Here is a 26,272-nt window from a genome sequence, read left to right on the forward strand (position 1 = left end):
AATAAAATGAAAGTACATACATACACAAACGTAAAACACAACTTAAAATCCAGGCCTGTGCCCGGTTGCATAAAGCACCTTAAGTGTAATGTTCCCTTAAGTTCGCCCTTATGTTTCCCTTAAAACCTAAGTATTACTTAAGGGTTTCTTTAAGTGAAACGTCATAAACACTTAGAATTCCCCATAAATGCTGTTTTTTCACTTCAGTAATCCCTTAAAAAGCGTTAAGTGTTGCATAAAACCCCTTAATGGTCATTTCCCATCTCGCTTTGGACGCGCAAATGCATTCAAAGTTCAAGAGTCAAACTAGACGTGAATTTGCTGCTCTATTCACGTTTGGGGTGAACGCAGCATTAGTGTTAGTGTTTTGCGTATCTATGGCAACAAGACTTTATAACGTGAATCCAGGTCGTCAAACACTTCAATGTTTCCCTAAGAGAACCGTTTAAGAGATTATATGCAACACCCTTAAGTTATTCTCTTAGGTAAGGGGAAATCGCCCCTTAAGTTCATACTTGAGGGAAAAACTGAAGGTGCTTATGCAACCGGACACTGGTCCTCTCTCGTCCTTCACTCGTGTCGCTCGTCATTATATCCTCCGTGCTCCCTCATGAGGGGACTCGAGACCGGTGTGCCTCGCAGGTGACGCTCATTCTCAATCCCTCACTGGTCTCGCTCACTCCTCCCATGTCTCTCGCTCCTCCACCTCGCCACAGAGTGAAATCATTTTCCAGTAAACGCACGGCTAAAGTAGTTCCAGGCAAGTTTTGACTGGGGGTGTGCCATATCATACCATCCACGATAATACCGGTATACATTTTTACATGATAAAAAAGTGTCATATCGCAATATCAATGATATAGTGACATGATGGCGTATGACGCATTTACGTTCCCTAGCGCGCACAACAACAACACCTGTCAGAGTAAACACGAAGAGCAGCATGTCAGCCTCCAATAACCACTTAGTACCTAAGAAGGAGCTACTTGCTTACAAGAGGTCAGACTTAAACAACTTAAAGCTGCTATTGATGTTATCAGCGCAATATTTGACCGGAAGGGTAACATTGCCAGTTATTTTCGTCAGTTACGGCTCGTTAGATCTAGCTTTCTGCCTCCTTTGAATCAGACACAGAGATAAAGTAGTGCGTAAGATTACATTTATTTGAATGAATGGATTATAGCATTTATTTGGATTAATTATTGAGAGAGAGAGAGAGAGAGAGAGAGAGAGAGAGAGAGAGAGAGAGAGAGAGAGAGATTCGTACCTGTGTGACGAATTCAGCGTCTCTTTTAACGAAGATCTGCGTTTATTACTGAAAAATAGCAATGTAACCCCATCATTGCTGAATAGCCCCGTTTACATGCACACTTTTATGTAAGTCCGATTAAAATCATTCCGATTGAACGATTCTGTGGACAGTTTACACAAGACGTTATCTAAACCGATCTGGTGTTGCTGTAAGAAACACCTCAGAAAAATAAATTCTTCTGTCAGGCGCAGTTGAAGTAGAAAGTACCTGGGAAAAAACGCTGTCAGATGAGATGGCGTATCCAGGCTATGTCTGTGTCAATATTCCAACATTATCTTCATAACTTGTTACAAAATAAAAAGTTTAACACTTCAGAAAAATGTGTGTATCCTTATGAAAGCAGTGTTTATATGCAGCATTTTCATTCGGACTTTCGGACTTTTAAACCTCTGTCTAAACACACCTGAAATGAAAACAGCGCAATAATATAGAACGAGGATCCATCTGACTTGGAACTACCTGTGCATTAAACAGGGGTTTCCGCTGGGTCTTAAAAAGTCTAAAAAAGTCTAGAATTTCAAAATCAAAATTTTAGGCCTTAAAAAGTCTTAAATTGGTGGAATTATTCTGATCTAGGTCTTCAATAGTTTTAAAAAGGTCTTCATTTTCCTATGTCCATGTAACGCTAGCTCTAAAGCTCATTGAAACGCTCTAGAATGTTTTGTTTTTTAATTCCGTGGTGTTGTAGTTCTTTCTTTCGCTAGTCCAAATATAATTCGCTATATTACGACTGCAAATGAGACCAATATGTAACTTATATTGCAGCCAATCAGCTTTCGTGTTATTGGCGCGAGTCTCTTTCGGATTGTACCACAGACACATCAAATGGATTTTATTCTTCAGCTTTATTCTTCGCATTTCCGCCATTACTAAATACAATGAAAAATCAGCAATGCATTTTTTGAGGTCCTGCATAATTTGTAATTTTCACCGCAAAATAATGTCAAGAAACCACAATAAACAAGATTTATTCATTTTGTTTATTCTATTGTCATGTGTGACTATTGTGCATCTAATATAATACATAATATAGTAAATGTGGTATCCTAATTATGCACATTTCTGGAAATTACCACCACAAATTCAGTCATTTTCATCTAAAAAAATCACAAAAACAGCGAAATCCTGGTGGGATTGAGCTATGGGGAAGTGCAAGTTTATCGATTTGTTCAATTTTAATAAATTAATTTACTTTGCAAGTAATTTCGTGACTGGATTTACTTTAAATAGGTCTTAAATTTAATTCACAATGGTCTTAAAAAGTCTTAAATTTGACTTGATTAAACGATTTTCAATTTTAATCAGAATCAAATATTCAGATAAATTACATTAGTTACTGTTAAACTAAAATGTTATGGTTTTGTTTGCACTAATAAATGCTGTTGCCTACCAGCTGCAATAACCAATAAAACTTATTAACCATATATTTTTTTTATATATCGTCATAAATATCGTTATCGCAAATATTCTTGAAATATCGCGATATAATTTTGAGGCTATATCGCCCACCCCTAGTTTTGACCACATTACAGTTCCAGATCACTACGCCTTACACAGATCCTTACAGAAACGTTTGGGATGTTTTATTAGTATTTACGGACGCTTGGGCGCATCTGTTAAACTATTCTGATCTGTGGCAGAGGAAAGTCATAATCATGCAACAACTGTTTTATCTTCCGAATGTTGACTCTACACTATTGGTGCTTCATCACGAGTGTTTGCTGCTATTTCAGGATCTCCATTATCAAGTGCCGACCTCGTGCAAAGCTTGTTAACAGCTCTGCTATGGCAACAGTGTGTGTGCGGTGGGCTAAACATCAGGCACACTTCAGTCTACGCTTTCAAGTGTCCTTTGGCTTTCCCTCCTTAAGGCTAGCATGTTGTTTGGGTTAGCATAGTCATCTGACCTTGACCCCACCTGTCCTACTGTTTGCAGACCAGCTCGAACCAGCTGGAAAGAAACCATGTAAAATTAGCATGTGTATTCAGCAGAAGCTCTCCAAAGACAAGATGGTTCATGTGTAAGGTTTTCAGTCTCATATTGAAGACAAACATCCACACAAGCTAAAGAGCACAGAAAATATTGCATAGTTGGGTTCGCATCAATGTTGAGATATCTGTGAATGTTCCCAAACATTGATTTAAAGACTTAGCGTGTGAAAAGTCAACAACAGCCGGCTATTAATATCTCAGTAAAGGTTGTTCTGTCATTGAGCTGATCGTCTGTATCATGAGGATATTCTTGAGTGATTATCAGTTTAATCAAAAATGTGCTTCAGTTTCTATTCACTGGAAAAAATGCTTTTCTTACTCAGTATTTTTGTCGTTTCCAGTCCAAACATCTAAAAAAAAAAACGTAAAATCAAGATGTTTTTTCAAAATTCATTTCAAAATTAATTGAGTTTTTGCTTAAAAATGATCTGCCAATGGGGTAAGAAAAATATTTGAAAAATTTGAAATCTTGTTTCTTGTTCCTGTCCCAAACAGAAACTAGATTATTTTACACCATTGGCAGATAATCTTGCTTGTTTTAACCCTTAATCGGCCCTTGGGCTCCATCTGACCCCACTGGACTTTTCCTCCATTTTTAAAAGTGTTCCTTCATCTCAGGGCCATGAGACTCTGGGACTTTTCCTAAATAATCTAAACATGCACACAAAATCTGGGCTTGATTTGGTTGTTCTAAAGGTGTGTAAAAAAAATTGACCGTTTAAGTCCCTCGGGGTCAGATTGACCCCACATTGAAAATGAATGGGAAAGTGTAAAAAAAAAAAAAAAAGTTCACTTTTTTGGTTAAAATTTTACTAAATCCAGTATAAATCTGAAAATGTCTACATTTATATCAAGATCTGGTCCTAGAGCATAAACACAAATCTCATATACACACACACGTACACACACACACACACACACACACACACACACACACACACACGTACAAACACACACAAGTGTGTGACTGCAACAGAGAGCATTTTTATTGAAATGGGCAAATAAAATCAACAAAACTGGCATAAATCTGAAAAAAATCCATACATAAATGAAGGACAAAAACTAGAGCACAAATGCAACATGAACAATCATGAGAAAGAGAGGGAAAAGGGCAAATAAAAGAAAGATGAAAGGCAGCTTAACTTCTGCATAACTTCCCTCTGGACCTCTAGTGGATAATGTGCTCATTCTACTCTCTTTCTCTCTTTAACTATAATTCCTAAAGTTTTTCCACAAACCTACAGATGGCGGTATTCTATCCCTAACACATAGAGCAATGTCCAAAAACTATTTATATTTAATTAAGATCATAATTCAAGTGATTTTTCATTAAAAAAAATAATTTTTAATGAGCCAATTTATGACATAGTTAAGTATTTGTGCAGTAAATAGGTAAAAAACTACCAAATACCCACAAAAACACAGCATAAATGTATAGCTGAGAAGTAAATAAAAAAAATGATATATAGTTTTCCATGTAAGAAATGTATATTTCCTTATGCAATCGCTCTGTTAAAGTTTGGGGTCTATCTGATTAAGGGTTAAGCTTTCTTGAATTACAGCCATTTAAGTTTGGATTCTCAAAAAGGGGTTAAAAAAATTACTCTGGCCAGGGGTGTTTAACTATCACAAACTATATTTGTAATGTGGTCCAGTATTGGAGTAGGGTTGCGTAAGACGAGCTCGAGGTAAGTTGAGCCGGCCGCTGGGGCTGGAGGACAGTCTGCAGTGTTTGTTACATGATATATTCAACCAGTTCTCATCATTCGGCTCAGTCTGTGATTGAGAGGAGCACATGGGGAAGTGGTTTTATGCTCATATTCACTACATTTGCATTATTTTATAGTTTTGATTGCTTTTCTATTAATAAACAACATGGGTATAATAATAACAACAATACTAAAGAATGAGTAGGCACACTGTAAACCCGGACACGTTGGCGAAACTCAAAACATTTGAGGTAATCAGTTAATAAATGTAAAGTTTAGTGTAAGCAGAACTTGCAGATTTTTATTTTGTAATCATACATTTTAATTGCTCTTGAGTAAGCTAATTCATACATTTAACTTAAAAATATAATGTAATCCCAGATTTGCATTAGTGGAAACTTAACCGAGGTAATTCAATGAATGCCACCTTGCTAGCTGGTTACGCAATGCTTTGGTAGCATTAGCATTAGCATAGCACATGTTCAATGTTGTGCAAGTTACTTCCAAACTGTAATACATTATATATGACTTGTTACTGTTATTTAAAAGTAATTCTTTACCTTACAATATTACTGTCTCAGACAGACTGTCCTCCGAAAAAGACTCGACAAAATAATGACAGTATCGTGTTACGCCAGTCATCATGAAATGATCGTTACCAATCAAAATGCGTGTTCATTTAAATGCAATGTGTGGACTTTTTATCACCATTTGTCATATTCCCATTTAGAAAAAATCTTTTTTTATTAACAACTACATCCACCCCACCCCTAAACCACATTAAAACACCCCTGAACCACCCCTAAACCACCCTAACCACCCCTGAACCACCCCTGAACCAACCTAAACCACCTTAAACCACCCCTGAACCACCCCTGAACCACCCTAAACCACCCTGACCACTCCTAAACCACCCTAACCACTCCTAAACCACCCCTGAACCACCCTAAACCACCCTAAACCACCACCCTGAACCACCCCTGAACCACCCTAAACCACCCTGAACCACCCTAAACCACCCCTAAACCACCCTAAACCACCACCCTGAACCACCCCTGAACCACCCTAAACCACCCTGAACCACCCTAAACCACCCCTGAACCACCCTAAACCACCCCTGAAGCACCCCTAAACCACCCCTGAACCACCCTAAACCACCCTAAACCACCACCCTGAACCACCCCTGAACCACCCTAAACCACCCTGAACAACCCTAAACCACCCTAAACCACCCCTGAACCACCCTAAACCACCCCTGAACCACCCTAAACCACCCCTGAAGCACCCCTAAACCACCCTAAACCACCCTGAACCACCCTAAACCACCCCTGAACCACCCTGAACCACCACTGAAGCACCCCTAAACCACCCTAAACCACCCCTGAACCACCCTAAACCACCCTGAACCACCCTAAACCACCCCTGAACCACCCTAAACCAACCCCTGAACCACCCTAAGCTACCCTAAACCACCCCTGAACCACCCCTGAACCACCCTAAACCACCCCTGAACCACCTCTGAACCACCCTGAACCACCCTAAACCACCCTAAACCACCCTAAACCACCCCTGAACCAACCTAAACCACCCCTGAACCACCCTAAACCACCCTAACCACTCCTGAACCACCCCTGAACCAACCTAAACCACCCCTGAACCACCCTAAACCACCCTAACCACTCCTAAACCACCCCTGAACCACCCTAAACCACCCCTGAACCACCCTAAACCACCCTAAACCACCCTGAACCACCCCTGAACCACCCTAAACCACCCTAAACCATCCCTGAACCACCCTAAACCACCCCTGAAGCACCCCTAAACCACCCTAAACCACCCTGAACCACCCTGAACCACCCCTGAACCACTCCTGAACCACCCTAAACCACCCCTGAACCACCCTGAACCACCACTGAAGCACCCCTAAACCACCCTAAACCACCCCTGAACCACCCTGAACCACCCCTGAACCACCCTAAACCAACCCCTGAACCACCCTAAGCTACCCTAAACCACCCCTGAACCACCCCTGAACCACCCTAAACCACCCCTGAACAACCTCTGAACCACCCTGAACCACCCTAAACCACCCCTGAACGACCCTAAACCAACCCCTGAACCACCCTAAGCTACCCTAAACCACCCCTGAACCACCCTGAACCACCCCTGAACCACCCAAAACCACTCCTGAACCACCTCTGAACCACCCTGAACCACCCTAAACCACCCTAAACCACTCCTGAACCACCCTAAACCACCCTGAACAACCCCTGAACCACCCTAACCACTCCTGAACCGTCGTAACCACCCCTGAACCACCCTAAACCACCCTAAACCACCCTGAACCACCCTAAACCACCCTGAACCACCCTAAACCACCCCTAAACCACCCCTGAACCACCCTAAACCACCCCTGAACCACCCTAAACCACCCTGAACCGCCCTAAACCACCCTAACCACCCTAACCACTCCTGAACCGCCCTAAACCACCCTGAACCGCCCTAAACCACCCCTGAACCACCCCTGAACCTACCCAGTGATTTATAATGCATATACGCTTTATGAGCAAGTAAACGCTCCTGTCGGTCGTATTTCAGGGAAGTGACAAACCACCTATAGGCGTATTGATTGGAGGACATGTTGGTCTCAGATTTGTAATGCGTTACATTACTCCTGTATTACTTTTGCGTTACTTTCACCAAAATAACTACAGAAGTAGAACTTAACATTCTAACATGACAAAAGGTAGCTACTACAGAGCATTTTACATCCAGTAGAGGAGATATGATGAGGCACAATGACTGTAGTGGGCTATCCAGGCTACTAACAATATATAGCAAATCATTGGCAAAGTGAAGGCTCAAGAAAGAAAGGATGACAGACTGAAGGCGTTTCTCAATGTCAAGGAAGGATCCTCGGAAGCCAGAATTTCGAGGATGCTACGTCACCGACATCCGTCGAAGGGCTGTTCCAATGTCGAGGATCCTCAGAATTTCGACCAAGGTCTGAGTCCTTCGTTCGAAAAATATGCCATATAGAGGAAAGGATGCATACGAGTAGCCTTTGCGCTCTCAAATCACCCACAATCCTATGCGCACAGCTTTGCTATCTTGTTCAAAAAATACAAAATATCGGACGTTGTTAACGGGGCAATATGCTTTCAAGTGTAAGTATTTACGTTACCAAACATTTGTTATAACCGTAGTAAATATAAGTAAAGTTTAATGTTTAAATGCCAGTACAAATTACTACCGTATTGATATTATACAAATGACGTTATTGATGGCTAACGGACCTTTTCACTGACATTGAGAAACACCCAGAATCACGAACGATCCAATTCTTCTTCTGCCATCTTCATTTATTAAGCCTTGTTTATACTCTCGCTGACTGCGCGTTTGCGGAGGTGTTTATACTCGACGCGCTCGCCCTTGTGCTATTCTTTGAAACGACAGAGCCTTTAATGGTGCATTCACACCGGACGCGATTCACGCGAGTGATTTACATGTTAAGTCAATGCAGAGACGCGAAATGGCATTCTGCGGTGCGATTCGCGCGATTGAGGCGGCGCGAAGGACACGAATTGAGCGTTTTTAATGCGCGATTCGCGCGAACCGCTCAAGTTGAAAAATCTGAACTTTGGCGGATATTTCACGCCGCATTAACCAATCAGGAGCTTGCTTTAGTAGTGACAACAATGAGGAGAAAATCTGTATATTAATATCTGGTTCAGACAATATGATTATCACTGTGATAACATTAAATGACATGAAACACAACACAGTCTCTTTTTGTTAAATGCAAGTTTATGTTTGATCAATAATACAAAAGTATAAGTAAAAGGTATAAGAAGCTATACATGAAATAAAGCAAACAATTCAGTCAAACATTCAAAGTCAGTGCTAGTTACAACTGCAACGTACAGTTGTAGCCTAAAAATATAAAGTAATGAAACTTCACTTTGCCTTCAGCCTAAACGATTTGCCAGGGAACAAATTATAGATCCATGAGAGCAAAGATCGGCCGTTACAAGACGAATTATATCTGGAGACGCCACAGAGACATCAGAGCCAGCGCTCACAACTCCGAAAACACCAGATAAAATGTTCAAATAGGCACTCTTTATATAAATAAACCACAGATTTTAGCTTTAAACAACTACATTATCGACTGAAAAAGTCTTGAAACTACGTTTTGTCACACATTAACAGTAGATTTTAACCAAAAAAAGACGTGTAAACACAGCCCATGTCAGACATTTCTCACTGAGACGAGCCGCTGGCAGAAGCTCCGCCCATGAGGAGAATCACGTCTGTTGTGCAGTGAATTTCACGCGCGAATGAAGCGAGTAAACTCAAAATGTTCAAGCGTCCACCTTCGCGCGAATCGCGTCCGGTGTGAACGCCACATAAGTCTTCTTTAGCCGCGTTTCCACTGGCCAGCGTGAGCACAGAGGCCGAAATCTTGCCTCGCGGGACTCGCGGGAAACAATTACATTTTGGGCTAAAAGTGTTGCTGAACATGTACCGAGTAAAATATTACTGAAAATTGATTAGTAATGCCTTACACTACTGCACAAAAAACACAATATAACACTTAATTTTAGCATTAACTCTCCCTTTTGAGTGTCATGGCAAAGCATGCTGGGAAATAGAAATCCCAGCCCAGTTTCGGTTAAATTTAAGTTAGTCTAAATGACAAGAAACAAGTTCATAAAACTCAAAACACTGAAACAAATACTGAAAAAGTGTCCGTTTTGAGAACTCGAAAGAAAAAGAAAGTTCTAAATTTGTTTAAATTTGAGTTGGCTCTACTCAAACCAATGCATTATTTTGATTGTGGGGTTTACGGTGCACTCTATCTCTAGTGAAAGCATCCTGTGCTTCCCAAACTAGGCGAGGTGTGGAAAGTAAGCCAAACGGATACACATGTGATTTTGATTGCACTGACCTTTAAGTTAGCCAGGAGTGGTCGTCTGCTAGTGTGCAACACTCCTTTACTATTCAATACCCTCTTTGGAGACCGAGCATTGCTCTGACAGACATTCAACAACTTCTGGGACATTTATCTCTCCTTAAAGGGTTAGTTCACCCAAAAATGTAAATTGTGTCATTAATGACTGAGCCTCATGTGGTTGGACACCCGTCAGACCTCCGTTCATCTTCAGACACAAATGAAGATATTTTAGTGTAAATCTGATGCTCTGAAAGGCCTCCATTGGCTCAACTTTACACTCTCAAGACCCTTAAAAGACACTAAAGACTAAAGTTACAAAGTCCATCTCACTACAGCGGCTCTACAATAACTTTATGAAGACGAGAATAGTTTCTGTGCACAAAAAAAACATAAATAACGACTTATATAGTGATGACGATTTCAAAACACAGCCTCATGAAGCTTCGAAGCGTTATGAATCAGTGAGTTGAATCATGATTCGGATCGCGTGTCAAACCGCCAAACTGCTGCAATTTGGCGATCCAAACTGCTGAATCGACTCCCTGATTCATAACGCTCCAAACCGCTGAATCGACTCACTGATTCATAACGCTCCAAACAACTGAATCGACTCACTGATTCATAACGCTCTGAACCGCTGAATCGACTCACTGATTCATAACGCTCCAAACCACTGAATCGACTCACTGATTCATAACGCTCCAAACCGCTGAATCGACTCACTGATTCATAACGCTCCGAACCGCTGAATCGACTCACTGATTCATAATGCTCTGAACCGCTGAATCGACTCACTGATTCATAACGCTCCAAACCGCTGAATCGACTCACTGATTCATAACGTTCCAAACCGCTGAATCGACTCACTGATTCATAACGCTCCAAACCACTGAATCGACTCACTGATTCATAACGCTCTGAACCGCTGAATCGACTCACTGATTCATAACGCTCCGAACCGCTGAATCGACTCACTGATTCATAACGCTCCAAACCACTGAATCGACTCACTGATTCATAACGCTCCAAACCGCTGAATCGACTCACTGATTCATAACGCTCTGAACCGCTGAATCGACTCACTGATTCATAACGCTCCAAACCGCTGAATCGACTCACTGATTCATAACGCTTCGAAGCTTCATGATGCCGTGTTTTGAAATCGTCATCACTATATAAGTCGTTATTTAGGGTTTTTTTGCGCACAGAAACTATTCTCGTCTTCATAAAGTTATTGTAGAGCCGCTGTAGTGAGATGGACTTTGTAACTTTAGTCTTTAGTGTCTTTTAAGGGTCTTGAGAGTGTAAAGTTGAGCCAATGGAGGCCTTTCAGAGCATCAGATTTACACTAAAATATCTTCATTTGTGTCTGAAGATGAACGGAGGTCTGACGGGTGTCCAACCACATGAGGCTCAGTCATTAATGACACAATTTTTTATTTTTGGGTGAACTAACCCTTTAATATATGCGTTTGAGACAGGGAACATACCTTGGGAATGGACGAGGAGGTATACTTCAGTCTTCTTTGCCCTGGACGTTGTTCGGTTTGGTAACTTCTGTCTCTGACCTCCACAGAATGGCCTCAACGCTTTGCACTTGGCAGCAAAGGAAGGACACATGGAGCTGGTCCAGGAGCTGCTGGACAGGGGATCTTCAGTGGATTCCTCAACTAAGGTAGAGTTCAGTGTTTGCTCCAGTAGTGTGATCCTGCGAAACCAGAGTCTGCAGTTTCTAGGTATTATTGGTGATCTAGCTAACGCTACTCCAACAGAGCAGACCTGATTCAAATCCAGTGTTGGGCACGTTACTCTAAAAAAGTAATTAGTTATAGTTACTAGTTACTTCTTACAAATAGTAACTGAGTTAATAACTGAGTTACATCATTATAAAAGTAACTAATTACCAGGGAAAGTAACTACTACACTAACTAACACTAACGGTGTTACTTTTTTTTTTTTTATGTTCAAATATGTCAAATAACTTGAATGCCCCCAATATTAAATATGTTCATTAGTGGAGCTCACGTTATCACCTGGGTTTTTAGCCAATAATTACTCGTTACTGAAAAAAATAATTCCGTTTGTAACGCCGTTTATCTATAACGCCGTTATTCCCATCACTGTTCAAATCTGAAACAAACAGCTCCAAAGTCTAGACCCTCTGCAATGATTCAATGTTTCATTTGGTTTCCATAGATCACTTTAAACATTCTACGATAAAATAAATTTGCAACTACATGTCAACTAGCAGTCATTAGAGTATTAGTAGATAAATCTGGTTAAAGTGATAGTTCACCCAAAAACGTAATGTTGATGTGTATCTGCTCACCCCAGGGCTTCAGAGATGTAGGTGTGTTTGTTCATTCAGTAGAACACAGATGAAGATGTGTAACAGTGTGATAGTCTATAATGATGTCAATGGGGATATTTTAGAGTATGAGAGCAATGAGAGTAAAAACACACACACATACGAATCCTCATTAAACCTGCGGCTCGTGGGACACACACTGATGTCTGAAGACACCAAACCATCGCTTTCTGCCAGAAACCCAACAGTATTTGTGTTATTTTTTACCTCTTATCAGACGAATGTCATCTAGTTTTCCCAGCGCCATAACTTCCGGCGAATAAGGTCAAAATACTGGCTGATCATAGATATATATACGTAGATGCCTCATTCGACCGATCCGCGCAGGCACTAATGAGGAATCTATGTATATATATCTATGATCGTGCCGGTATTTTGACCTTATTCGCCGGAAGTGATGGTGATGCAGAGCCATAGAAAAAAATGAAATACATTTTTAAATATGGAGATTTTTCTTACACAAACGCGTCGATTCGCTTCAGAAGGCCTTTATTAACACCCCAGAGCCGCTGGAGCAGTTATATGACGCACAGATGCACTTTTTATGCACTTCAAAAACAGAGCAACTATTACTGCTGTTATAAAGCTTGGATTAGCCTGAACATTTGTAATATAACTCAGATTTTATTTGTCTGAAAGAAGAATGTCACACACACCTCGGATGACGAGAGGGAGAGTAAATCATGGGCTAATTTTCATTTTCATCTATGCTAAGCTATACTAAAAGTGCTAGCACCAGACACGGAGATCGGCTGAATGGATTGCTCAAATGATGATTGTGTTTGTTTGGCTCACAGAAAGGAAACACAGCTCTACACATCGCTTCTCTAGCAGGACAAGGAGAAGTGGTGAAGACCCTGGTCAAGAGGGGAGCGGACATAAATTCGCAATCTCAGGTAGGAGCAACTCAGACGTTTATGTCTGCAAACGTGCTCAAATTAAAAACAACAATTAACAATCTGTGCTTTCATAGAATGGATTCACTCCCCTGTACATGGCTTCTCAAGAAAACCATTTAGATGTGGTGCGATATCTTCTGGAGAATGGTGGAAACCAGAGCACCGCGACAGAGGTAAAGTGCGCCTAAACTTTAACTTTACACTCTTCTTAGTATCTTTGCAACCCGCTATACATACTATTAACTCACAGCATTTGCGTTCTCACATGTTTTAGTTCTAAAGGTGTTTTAATGGTTCTTTGTAGCACCTTAGGATTGGGAAATAACCTCTTGGTAATCAAGAACCATTCTGAAGACTATAAACTCTTGTGGCTGATTCAAAAGATTTCTCTGGTCATGTCAGTCAGTGCTTATTGCCAGCTTATAATGCTAATACTAATCAATCCATAATATTTCTCAACTCTAAACTATATCAACAAGGTCCAAACTTTTCTTGACAAGTGTTGGCAGATGAAATCGATTGCAATATTGGCATAATGCACTGCCAAAAATGCTTTTCTTACTTAGTATTTTTGTCTTGTTTTCAGTCCAAATATCTAAAAAATCTTACATTAAGAAGCATTTACTAGACAAGCAAAAGTTTTTGTCTTATTTTGGGGGAAAATAACTCAAAATTAAGGGAGTTCTTGCTTAAGATAAGCAAAATAATCTGCCAATGGGGTAAGCAAAATAATGTTGTTTTCTGTTTGAATTAAGATTATTTTGTTTACCCCATTGGCAGATTATTTTGCTTTTAAATTTTGAGTTATTTTCCCCTAGCCTGACGTCGTCATACTCAATTCTAGTCAGAATATGAGTCTGATCTGCACCATTGGGCTGTGATTATGGGGTGTGTTTCAACCGAACCAGGAAAGACCTCAATTGGATAGACCTACAACCAATCAGAGCAACGGACCGACGCATAACGTTAGTTGTCAAATGTCAACAGAACTCAACTGACCTGTGTTGCCATGTCCGCGGGTTGAAGCGACCCCAATTATGTGATATACAGACCCAGAAATGCTAATTTTAGCTGCCAGCCCTGCCAAAATAACACATATTTTACCCCCCAAATGCCTTTTTTCCCCCCGGAGAACCCCGCCGGAAAGATATTGGGCTTGTTTTTGGCTAGTTCTAAATAACGTTAGCTATTGGGCGGGTTTTGTTGTAAAAACTTGGCAACCCTGTCTGCACACACGCTGGATAAGTAACGTTAGAAGAAAAAGATGAGTGTAAACGATCTTTGTCGGTGTTGTAAAAAAAGAATTTAAGGATACACAGAGTTTACTTACCAACACCATCATCGTTTCTGAGAGAAATAGTAAAGGTGAACGCATATACGAACAAGTTCTCCGTTTAGGATTAGAACAAATTCAACCCGAGCGCCTTTGATGACGTGGATGATTACGTTACTGTTTATCATCTGTCCATCATCGTCTAAAGCCCGCCCTCATGATTTCATTGGTCCGAACAGTTTCTGTTCTGGCATAATTACTTCTCTACGGAGAAAGTCCAGACCGAACTGCCCGAGTAAAAATGTTGTGGGCGGGGCTAAGTTCGGCTGGCATCCAGGCTAATTTTCCCCCAAAACAAGACAGAAACTTTTGCTTGTCTAGTAAATGCTTCTTAATGTAAGATTTTTTAGATATTTGGACTGAAAACAAGACAAAAATACTGAGTAAGTAAAGCATTTTTTGCAGTGTGCACGGTTGGATGCATTGAGGTTTTCCCCTTCTCGTTTTGCAGGATGGCTTCACACCTCTTGCTATCGCCCTGCAGCAAGGCCATAATCAGGTGGTGTCCATCCTTCTAGAGAACGACACAAAGGGCAAAGTGCGTCTGCCTGCCCTTCACATCGCAGCCCGCAAAGATGACACCAAATCTGCTGCCCTGCTGCTCCAAAATGACCACAATGCCGACGTTCAGTCTAAGGTAAATATGGCCGGCACAATACCGCATTTCGACAGCCAAAATGAAAACAGAATTTATATTCGGATGTGCTGAAGGATTATGAGTAATGTCAGTGTGATGTGAATCAGTCGAGGCTGGAGCTGAATGATTTTCATGTAATCTGGTTCTGGTAACGGTTCCCAAACATTCTTCATTAGCCTTCAGTCTGAAATTAACATTATTTTAGAGATCTACTCAATCCACTGCATAGTTTGAAGGGTCATGTGACTGCAGTTTGAACAGCAGTTTTTGTACATAGTTCGGAGGAGCAATTGGTACTTTCAAATTCAATCCCTGCTCTGCATGCACTAACAGATCAGTGACAGATTCAGCATCTTGTCACACTGTCCTTGCGTGTGATCGTGTGTGTGTGTGTGGTTTCAGGATGTTTTGTGCCAATCTTCTGTCTGTGTTTGTCTCTCTGCATTTCTCTGTTTCTCTCTCCAGTCTAAATGTGCCTGCGTCCTGTGTGTCCATCCCGACGCTATCCGGGTTTCTCTCTTTTATCTACTTACCCATTCAAAATCATTCCCTCTTCTTAGTGTATATCATAAGCCAAGCCTCTGTAAATGCACAGAAACCGCATGCACTTGCGAAACTGAGAGTGTGTGCATGCATACCGGATGTGTGCTTTAAAGGAGGTATTTATTTTTCTTTAAACATGGCCAATGGTTTGTACTGTCAGTAATGTTTTCTTCAGACATGCAACATTCGAGGCGTTCAGAATGCACATGTTTAGTGTGAAAGAACCAAATTAGATTCATCTAAATAGAATTCGATCTTTTATGCAATATGAAAGAATAATATTTATGTATTACGGTCATCAACTTTTGAGGCACATTAGCTAGTTTCAGTTTACACCTAATATTTTACCTAGATGCCTATAAATATAGAATATCACATTATTTAATATTTAATCATTAAATAGTTAAATGTTTGATGCCAGTGTTGGGGAAAGTTACTTTTAAAATTAATGATATTGGGAAAAAGTAACTAATTGCATCACTTAGTTACTTTTGTGGAAAGTGAAGCATTACATTACTTTTGGATTACTTTTACTCACGGGGTGGGGCTTGTTTGTTTGTTTGTTTCAACAACAACAACAACAACAACAACAACAACAACAAGAAAAATCAGTTTTTGTCAAACGTAAAGGGCCTTTCACACCAGAAGTGAAATGAATAAGCCTCATACTGGAGGAAATGCAAATTCACAGTACAGTAGAGGGCGCCGCTTTTTTTGTGTGGGATGCAGGAGAAGAAAGTTTAACACTTCAGCAATAAATTATTAATCTAGTAATTTTTTCTTATTCGTATGGTTAAACTGAATCACCAAAGGTCGGCAACAAAGACACAGTATAATAAAGTGAGACTAAATACATAAAGTATAACTGTGTTATTTAACATTGAATTATAGCAGGTTTTGCGTAATATTCTGAGTTTGCATTTCTGTTTTTATTCATTTTGAGGAATACTGAATGTGTTTTTGTGCAAGTGAGATTAGTAAACGCCTGCTCACATTTAGTAGAACGCGTTACTTGAAAAAGTAATCTTATTACACACCTCGTTATTTGAAAAAGTGATCTGATTACATAAACGTTACTTGAAAAAGTAATCTGATTACATAATTGTTACTTGAAAAGTAATCTAATTACATAATTGTTACTTGAAAAAGTAATCTGATTACATAACTAATTACTTAAAAAAGTAATCTGATTACATACCTTGTTACTTGAAAAAGTAATCTGATTACATAATCGTTACTTGAAAAAGTAGTCGGATTACATAACTCATTACTTGAAAAAGTAATCTGATTATATAACTAATTACTTAAAAAAGTAATCTGATTACACACCTCGTTACTTGAAAAAGTAATCTGATTACATACTCGTTACTTGAAAAAGTAATCTGATTACATAATCGTTACTTGAAAAAGTAATCTGATTACATACTCGTTACTTGAAAAAGTAATCTGATTACATACTCGTTACTTGAAAAAGTAGTCTGATTACATAATCGTTACTTGAAAAAGTAATCTGATTACATACTCGTTACTTGAAAAAGTAATCTGATTACACACTCGTTACTTGAAAAAGTAATCTGATTACATAATCGTTACTTGAAAATATAATCTGATTACATAATCGTTACTTGAAAAAGTAATATCTGATTACATAATCGTTACTTGAAAAAGTAATATCTGATTACACACTTGAAAAAGTAATATCTGATTACATAATTGTTACTTGAAAAAGAAATTGATTACATAATTGTTTCTTGAAAAAGTAATATCTGATTACATAATCGTTACTTGAAAAAGTAATATCTGATTACACACTTGAAAAAGTAATCTTACTACATAATGGTTACTTGAAAAAGTAATCTGATTACATAATCATTACTTGAAAAAGTAATCTGATTACACACTTGAAAAAGTAATGCTTACATAATCGTTTCTTGAAAAGGTAATCTGATTACATAATCGTTACTTGTAATGCGTTACCCAACACTGGATGCAGCTTCACACAAAGTACGTTTTTGATTGCTACTGTAAATCTGCGGTCACAAACGTATTTGTTACAGGGGTTCACTTATTTTCCAATGAAAGTGGTAATAGGAGGAATCACTGAAATATTGTGATTTGAGTGGTCATGTGACCTCACACCATTCGTCATGTCATGTAAGAACGGTTCGCTAGTGTCCGGCTGGATGAAACGGTCCCTCACAGAAAAATGAAGACCTCTGGCTTTTGCGCTTGCATGCAGCCGCCATCTTTGAGAAAATGTGTTTGAGTGAAATATAACACACCTATTTCCTTCCCTGTTTCTGCTGCAACAGATGATGGTCAATAGGACAACTGAGGTAGAGATATTTATCCAGTTCCTAATTTTCTGGAAAATAAAAAGCTATGATTTATTGAATTCATATCTGGTCCTCTTTTTGGCATGTGGAATTGAGTTTTTCTGTTCTCAGCGTTTGTTTCGTTCTTTTGGACCTTTGCATGGCTGTTTAGTCTCATCACAGCGTCATCCAGAAGCCTTTGCATATGTCATGTCACACATTTCAGTTTTATTTATGAAATAGATTGAATGAGAATGTGTTTTTAAGATGTATTCGTGATTGATGATGATGTTTAATTTGCACATGTGGAGCTATTCTAATCAGAGATGGGCTGATAGTCAATAGTGCAGACGGTGTCTATCCTCCAGACATCTATAATCCTCTTCATCAGGATTAATATTTCAGTCTTTAGTCGCTTTTAAGCTGCAAGTGCACTTTAATATAACAACGGTTTCCAATGCAAAACTACTGCATGCTCACTTGAGTGGAAATGTTCATGCTATGTAGTTTGTAAGTGCTACATGCAAATATCAAATATGAATATATATAAAGTATATTCATCTCCATTGTCTTAAAGGGGCTATATGTAAGAATTTTCATGTATTAATTGTTTTTTTATTGCCAATGTGGGAACAGCTTGTAACAAAACTTAAATGAGACTTTCCCCGATTTCCCTAAAGCCAAGGACTCTGGAAAATCAAAAGGATGATTGTTACACACGCTCCCAAAAACCTTTCTTCCATTCAATCGCTCACGAAACTAAAGCGTATACAATGTGAAACCCAAAGAGCCGTTCTGTACTGTAATGTCAGTCAAAGACAGGGATTCATTCAAACCATAGTCCATAGTGTTTCTTAGGTAAAGAAAACGCTGTACTTACTCAAACATCAGTTCTTTATGTTTACCATTGCATTGCAAACAAGCAGAAATGCTCCAAACTGTGGGTGGAGTTATGAGGTTTGACTGACAGTTTGAGGAGCCAATGGCGTTACGATGTTTAGTCACAACCTCTTTTAAATGCTTTTTATTAGTTAAATATTTGCAAAAACCCACAGACAGATGTAAAGGATGACCAAAAGGATAGGATGACCAAAAAATGAAACAAAAATTTCGAAATATAGAGATACGAGGTCTTGGCCACAGGTGTCAAGTCAAGTCAACTTTATTTATATAGCGCTTTTAACAATGTAGATTGTTTCAAAGCAGCTTTACAGTGTTAAACAGGAAAATAATGCAGCATAATTTTATTCAGTTGTATAGCCATTCTGGAAAAATTTCAAGTATCATACAGTGACAGTGTGGGCTTTAGATCAATAATTTGATCAGTAATTTAGTTTAAATGGTTAATTTAGTTTATTATTTAGATGTATTTCGATGTTTTGTTGAAAAATTTAGTGTCAAAAGTATTCACATTCATTATTCAGATAGGGTTTAAAAAGACTTCTGTAGAAGTATCAACTCAAGCTTTTTACTCAAGTACAAGTGTAAAAGTACTGGTTTCAAAACTACTTAAAGTATAAAATAAAAAAATGGCATTAAGTACAAAAGTTTAGGCCACGCCATAGGGGCCTATAGTGCAAAACCTCCTCAAAAAAACATTTTTCTAAAGGCCATAATGATTCTAATGTTATATTAAACTGTTAATGTTGAGAAATCTGGGATGCACTGGGCTACCTGTTTCAGCCGCACATACGCCCATTAAGATTGAACGCATTTTAATACAACGCAAATACATTAAAGAACCATATGTGTGTGTACTACTGAGCATTACGTGATGCGTGTCGTGTGCATGTGTGATGGATTGTGTACAAACCAATAGGGTGTCGGAATGGTATATGTTTATACTTCTCATCCAACCACAATCAAACTCACTCCATCAGGATGGCGCGATTTATCTGGATAGGGTTTTTTTGAACGATGACAAGCTGGAATGAAAACGAGCCGAAATGAAATAGGAGTAACAAGGCTATTTTTAAAATGTAAGAAGTAGAGTAATTGCGTGAAAATGTCAGCTGGAAAATAATTACTCCAGTAAAGTATAGATACCCAAAATTTCTACTTAAGTAAGGTAAGGTAAGTATTTGTACTTCGTTACTTGACACCTCGGGTTTCGGCCCGACAGTGTTCGTTAACACTGTTAATATCGTTAGCGAACACTTTTCGAGATGCGTGACCAGCGATATTAACAGTATACGGCTGGTCAGATATTTCAAACTTCCTTTTACCGCCAAGCAAAGAATAAGAAAGAAAATCGCTGATTATATTTCTGGCTGCAGTTCACTAAACGGCCACCGGTGTCGCTAAAAACAAGCGATTCTGAATTCTACATATAGCCCCTTTAAAGAAAGAGGTTTAGTCACAAGCTCTTTTCATGCTTTTTATTAGTTAAATATTTGTAAAACCCACATACAAACGTAAAGGATGATAAATAGCATTCATTTTATGAACCAAAAACGACGAAATATAGAAATACGAGGTTTTGAACCGACAGCGTGATGATATATTCTTATAAGTAGCATTTTTTAAAACGTATTATATGGAATTTGATCATTTCCCACAGCACACCTGACACAGCGGTTGGAAAACACTGATCTAAACGTGGCTCTAAACAGCGAGGACGCCGTCGGGATGTTCGTTAACACTGTTAACATCGTTAGCGAACACTATTCGAGATGCGTGACCAGCGATATTAACAGTATACAGCTGGTTAGATATTTCAAACGTCCTTTTACCGCCAAAAACCCTAAATGGCCACCGGTGTCGCTATAAACAAGGGTTTCTGAATTCTACATATAGCCCCTTTAAAGAATGTAGAAAAATCTGTCTTCATTGATCAGTATTGGCTTTGCTTGCTGCCTATATTGAAACGAACACAAGCCTAGGGAAGTTTATTTCATTACTCGGACCCTAAAGGTCAAACTGACCCCAGTGGCATGAATTTGCCTTTGACTCCCAGCATGCATTAGTGTGATTGCATTAATCTCTTTGTGCATCCATCAGATAATGTTCTTAATCTGTTGTTGTAGCATTATCAGTTATGGTGTTTTGATATGATTCTGCATTTTATAGATAGAATGAGGCTGGATGTATGCATGCTAACAGCACAATATTATAAAAGCTATAATTATGAGCGCGGTCAGTGAGTTATTGACGGCATGCTGCATCGCATATTTGATTTTGCCCCAGCTTTGAACGTGTCACACAGTCAATATATTCTTCACACTTTCTGTAAATGATGTTTTCACATTAAATCGGACCGTGACTTTCAGAATGGGAAGGTAAGGCAAGAATTTCACATATTCAAACTCCTCTGCAATCTTTACCTTCTCATAGTCCAGACATGATTTTATTACTGATATGATCTATATCTACTGCACTTTTTTACGTTTCCTTTGGTGTTCTTCTTCTATGATTTATGATTATCCCTTTCTTCTGCATTAATACTAAAATGTCGTCTGAAATGTTTGTCTATTCTGTTAACCTGAGTTTATTTGTGTTTGTCATATTTTTCTGTTTGCATGCCTGTGTGTAGAAGTTTGACCTTTCTTATGGTTTATATGTTTATATGTTAATTGTCAAGGTTTCTTTCCGGACGACTTCAAGCTGCCTTTGAGCTCAATGAGTTTTAATTCTTTCATGTGAAGTGTGACTGCTGCATGCTAACTCAGTCTATTAGCACAAGATGAAGTCGTGACGTGGCTCTGGCACACTGTAGGACAGTTGACGGACATCTCATGTGTGTTTTTATGTGTCCCGCCCCCTTTTTTTGATTGTGTTTGTAGAGTGGATTCACGCCGCTGCACATCGCCGCTCATTACGGGAACGTGAATGTGGCGACGCTGCTGCTCAACCGAGGCGCCGCTGTGGACTTCACTGCGCGGGTGAGCTCAGTTACTATTAATACAGGACACCACAGCAAAATAAAACACACACAGACAAATATAACTCGCTAAATCAAGCTATTAGCATGCTAAAACATGCTAGAAATTTGTTAGATCATGTTAGAAACAGGCTAGCAACGTGTTAAATCAAGCTATCAGCATGATAAAACATGGTAACAATGTGATAAATAATGTTAACAACAAGTTAAACATGCTAACCGTGTGTGAAATCAGAAACATGCTAGCAACACACAAGCAATTTGTTAAATAATGCTAGAAACATGCTAAACCAGGCAATTTGTTAAATCATGCTAGAAACATGCTAAAACATGCAATTTGTTAAATCATGCTAGAAAAATGGTAGCAATTAGTTAAATCATGCTAGAAACATGCTAAAACACGCAATTTGTTAAATCATGCTAGAAACATGCTAAAACATGCAATTAGTTAAATCATGCTAGAAACATGCTAAAACACGCAATTAGTTAAATCATGCTAGAAACATGCTAAAACACGCAATTAGTTAAATCATGCTAGAAACATGCTAAAACACGCAATTAGTTAAATCATGCTAGAAACATGCTAAAACATGCAATTTGTTAAATCATGCTAGAAACATGCTAAAACACGCAATTTGTTAAATCATGCTAGAAACATGCTAAAACATGCAATTAGTTAAATCATGCTAGAAACATGCTAAAACACGCAATTAGTTAAATCATGCTAGAAACATGCTAAAACACGCAATTTGTTAAATCATGCTAGAAACATGCTAAAACACGCAATTTGTTAAATCATGCTAGAAACATGCTAAAACATGCAATTTGTTAAATCATGCTAGAAACATGCTAAAACATGCAATTAGTTAAATCATGCTAGAAACATGCTAAAACACGCAATTTGTTAAATCATGCTAGAAACATGCTAAAACACGCAATTTGTTAAATCATGCTAGAAACATGCTAAAACATGCAATTAGTTAAATCATGCTAGAAACATGCTAAAACACGCAATTTGTTAAATCATGCTAGAAACATGCTAAAACACGCAATTTGTTAAATCATGCTAGAAACATGCTAAAACACGCAATTTGTTAAATCATGCTAGAAACATGCTAAAACACGCAATTTGTTAAATCATGCTAGAAAAATGGTAGCAATTAGTTAAATCATGCTAGAAACATGCTAAAACGCCAAGCAAATTATTAAACATGTTAAAACGCGCAAGCAAATTATTAAATTATGCTAGAAAAATGCTAGCAATTAGTTGTCATGCTGGAAACATGCTAGCAATGAGTTAAATCATGCTAGAAACATGCTAAAACGCCAAGCAAATTATTAAACATGTTAAAACGCGCAAGCAAATTATTAAATTATGCTAGAAAAATGCTAGCAATTAGATGTCATGCTGGAAACATGCTAGCAATTAGTTAAATCATGCTAGAAACATGCTAAAACACGCAATTAGTTAAATCATGCTAGAAACATGCTAAAACACGCAATTAGTTAAATCATGCTAGAAACATGCTAAAACATGCAATTTGTTAAATCATGCTAGAAACATGCTAAAACACGCAATTTGTTAAATCATGCTAGAAACATGCTAAAACATGCAATTAGTTAAATCATGCTAGAAACATGCTAAAACACGCAATTAGTTAAATCATGCTAGAAACATGCTAAAACACGCAATTTGTTAAATCATGCTAGAAACATGCTAAAACACGCAATTTGTTAAATCATGCTAGAAACATGCTAAAACATGCAATTTGTTAAATCATGCTAGAAACATGCTAAAACATGCAATTAGTTAAATCATGCTAGAAACATGCTAAAACACGCAATTTGTTAAATCATGCTAGAAACATGCTAAAACACGCAATTTGTTAAATCATGCTAGAAACATGCTAAAACATGCAATTAGTTAAATCATGCTAGAAACATGCTAAAACACGCAATTTGTTAAATCATGCTAGAAACATGCTAAAACACGCAATTTGTTAAATCATGCTAGAAACATGCTAAAACACGCAATTTGTTAAATCATGCTAGAAACATGCTAAAACACGCAATTTGTTAAATCATGCTAGAAAAATGGTAGCAATTAGTTAAATCATGCTAGAAACATGCTAAAACGCCAAGCAAATTATTAAACATGTTAAAACGCGCAAGCAAATTATTAAATTATGCTAGAAAAATGCTAGCAATTAGTTGTCATGCTGGAAACATGCTAGCAATGAGTTAAATCATGCTAGAAACATGCTAAAACGCCAAGCAAATTATTAAACATGTTAAAACGCGCAAGCAAATTATTAAATTATGCTAGAAAAATGCTAGCAATTAGATGTCATGCTGGAAACATGCTAGCAATGAGTTAAATCATGCTAAAAACATGCTAAAACGCCAAGCAAATTATTAAACATGTTAAAACGCGCAAGCAAATTATTAAATTATGCTAGAAAAATGCTAGCAATTAGTTGTCATGCTGGAAACATGCTAGCAATGAGTTAAATCATGCTAGAAACATGCTAAAACGCCAAGCAAATTATTAAACATGTTAAAACGCGCAAGCAAATTATTAAATTATGCTAGAAAAATGCTAGCAATTAGTTGTCATGCTGGAAACATGCTAGCAATGAGTTAAATCATGCTAGAAACATGCTAAAACGCCAAGCAAATTATTAAACATGTTAAAACGCGCAAGCAAATTATTAAATTATGCTAGAAAAATGCTAGCAATTAGATGTCATGCTGGAAACATGCTAGCAATGAGTTAAATCATGCTAAAAACATGCTAAAACGCCAAGCAAATTATTAAACATGTTAAAACGCGCAAGCAAATTATTAAATCATGCTAGAAAAATGCTAGCAATTAGTTAAATCATGCTAGAAACATGCTAGCAATTAGTTAAATCATGCTAGAAACATGCTAGCAATTTTTAAATCATGCTAGAAACATGCTAGCAATTAGCTAAATCATGCTAGAAACATGCTAAAACATGGAATTAGTTAAATCATGCTAGAAACATGCTAGCAATTAGTTAAATCATGCTAGAAACATGCTAAAGCATGCAATTAGTTAAATCATGCTAGAAACATGCTAGCAATTTTTAAATCATGCTAGAAACATGCTAGTAATTAGCTAAATCATGCTAGAAACATGCTAAAACATGGAATTAGTTAAATCATGCTAGAAACATGCTAGCAATTAGTTAAATCATGCTAGAAACATGCTAAAGCATGCAATTAGTTAAATCATGCTAGAAACATGCTAGCAATTTTTAAATCATGCTAGAAACATGCTAGCAATTAGCTAAATCATGCTAGAAACATGCTAAAGCATGCAATTAGTTAAATCATGCTAGAAACATGCTAGCAATTTTTAAATCATGCTAGAAACATGCTAGCAATTAGCTAAATCATGCTAGAAACATGCTAAAACATGGAATTAGTTAAATCATGCTAGAAACATGCTAAAACGTGCAATTTGTTAAATCATGCTAGAAACATGCTAAAACATGCAATTTGTTAAATCATGCTAGAAACATGCTAGCAATTAGTTACATCATGCTAGACACAAGCTAAAACGTGCAAGCAATTAGTTAAATCATGCTAGAAACATGCTAGCAATTAGTTAAATTATGCTAGAAACATGCTAGCAATTAGTTAAATCATGCTAGAAACATGCTAAAACATGCAATTAGTTAAATCATGCTAGAAACATGCATATTAAACATGTTAATAATATGTTAAAATATGATACAACTTGCTAAAACATGTTAGATGTGCTAGAAAAAGTTAATAACATTTTATTGACTTATTTGAGTAAAATCTTAATGTTAGTTTCTTGTTTCTGTTCAGAATGGGATCACGCCGCTACACGTGGCATCCAAAAGAGGAAACACTAATATGGTTCATCTGCTGTTGGACAGAGGGGCTCAGATTGATGCCAAAACACGGGTTAGTATCGCGATATTACACATTATACACACAGCTGAGGTGGCTAGCAGTCAGACATGAGGAAGAGCACAGCTCCACAGAGGATGAGTTTTACTGCTGTGTTGATCTCTGTGTGTGTGTGTGTGAGTGTGTGTGTGTGTGTGTGTGTGTGTGTGTGAAGTGTGTGTGTGTGTGTGTGTGAGTGTGTGTGTGTGTGTGTGTGTGTGTGTGTGTGTGAGTGTGTGTGTGTGTGTGTGTGTGTGAAGTGTGTGTGTGTGTGTGTGAGTGTGTGTGTGTGTGTGTGTGTGTGTGTGTGTGAGTGTGTGTGTGTGTGTGTGTGTGTGTGTGTGTGAAGTGTGTTTAATCCCATTCCAGTGCCATCCCGGGC

The 26,272-nt window shown here is 38.2% G+C and overlaps 1 protein-coding gene across 17 annotated transcripts in view; it reads left to right on the top strand.

The window, feature by feature from the left end:
- The window catches only part of ank2b (ankyrin 2b, neuronal), a 142,306-nt gene that overhangs the window by 15,875 nt on the left and 100,159 nt on the right, over positions 1–26,272 (top strand). For all 17 annotated transcript variants that reach the window (XM_079805669.1, XM_079805657.1, XM_079805671.1 and 14 more), the window contains exons 3-8: positions 11,547–11,645; positions 13,136–13,234; positions 13,312–13,410; positions 15,022–15,207; positions 21,848–21,946; positions 25,807–25,905. In XM_079805669.1, the coding sequence (XP_079661795.1) occupies positions 11,547–11,645; positions 13,136–13,234; positions 13,312–13,410; positions 15,022–15,207; positions 21,848–21,946; positions 25,807–25,905 (681 nt within the window). The remainder of the gene's footprint in view (positions 1–11,546; positions 11,646–13,135; positions 13,235–13,311; positions 13,411–15,021; positions 15,208–21,847; positions 21,947–25,806; positions 25,906–26,272) is intronic.

This window comes from Gobio gobio (assembly GCF_949357685.1).
Source record: "Gobio gobio genome assembly, chromosome: 2".
Taxonomy (NCBI): domain Eukaryota; kingdom Metazoa; phylum Chordata; class Actinopteri; order Cypriniformes; family Gobionidae; genus Gobio; species Gobio gobio.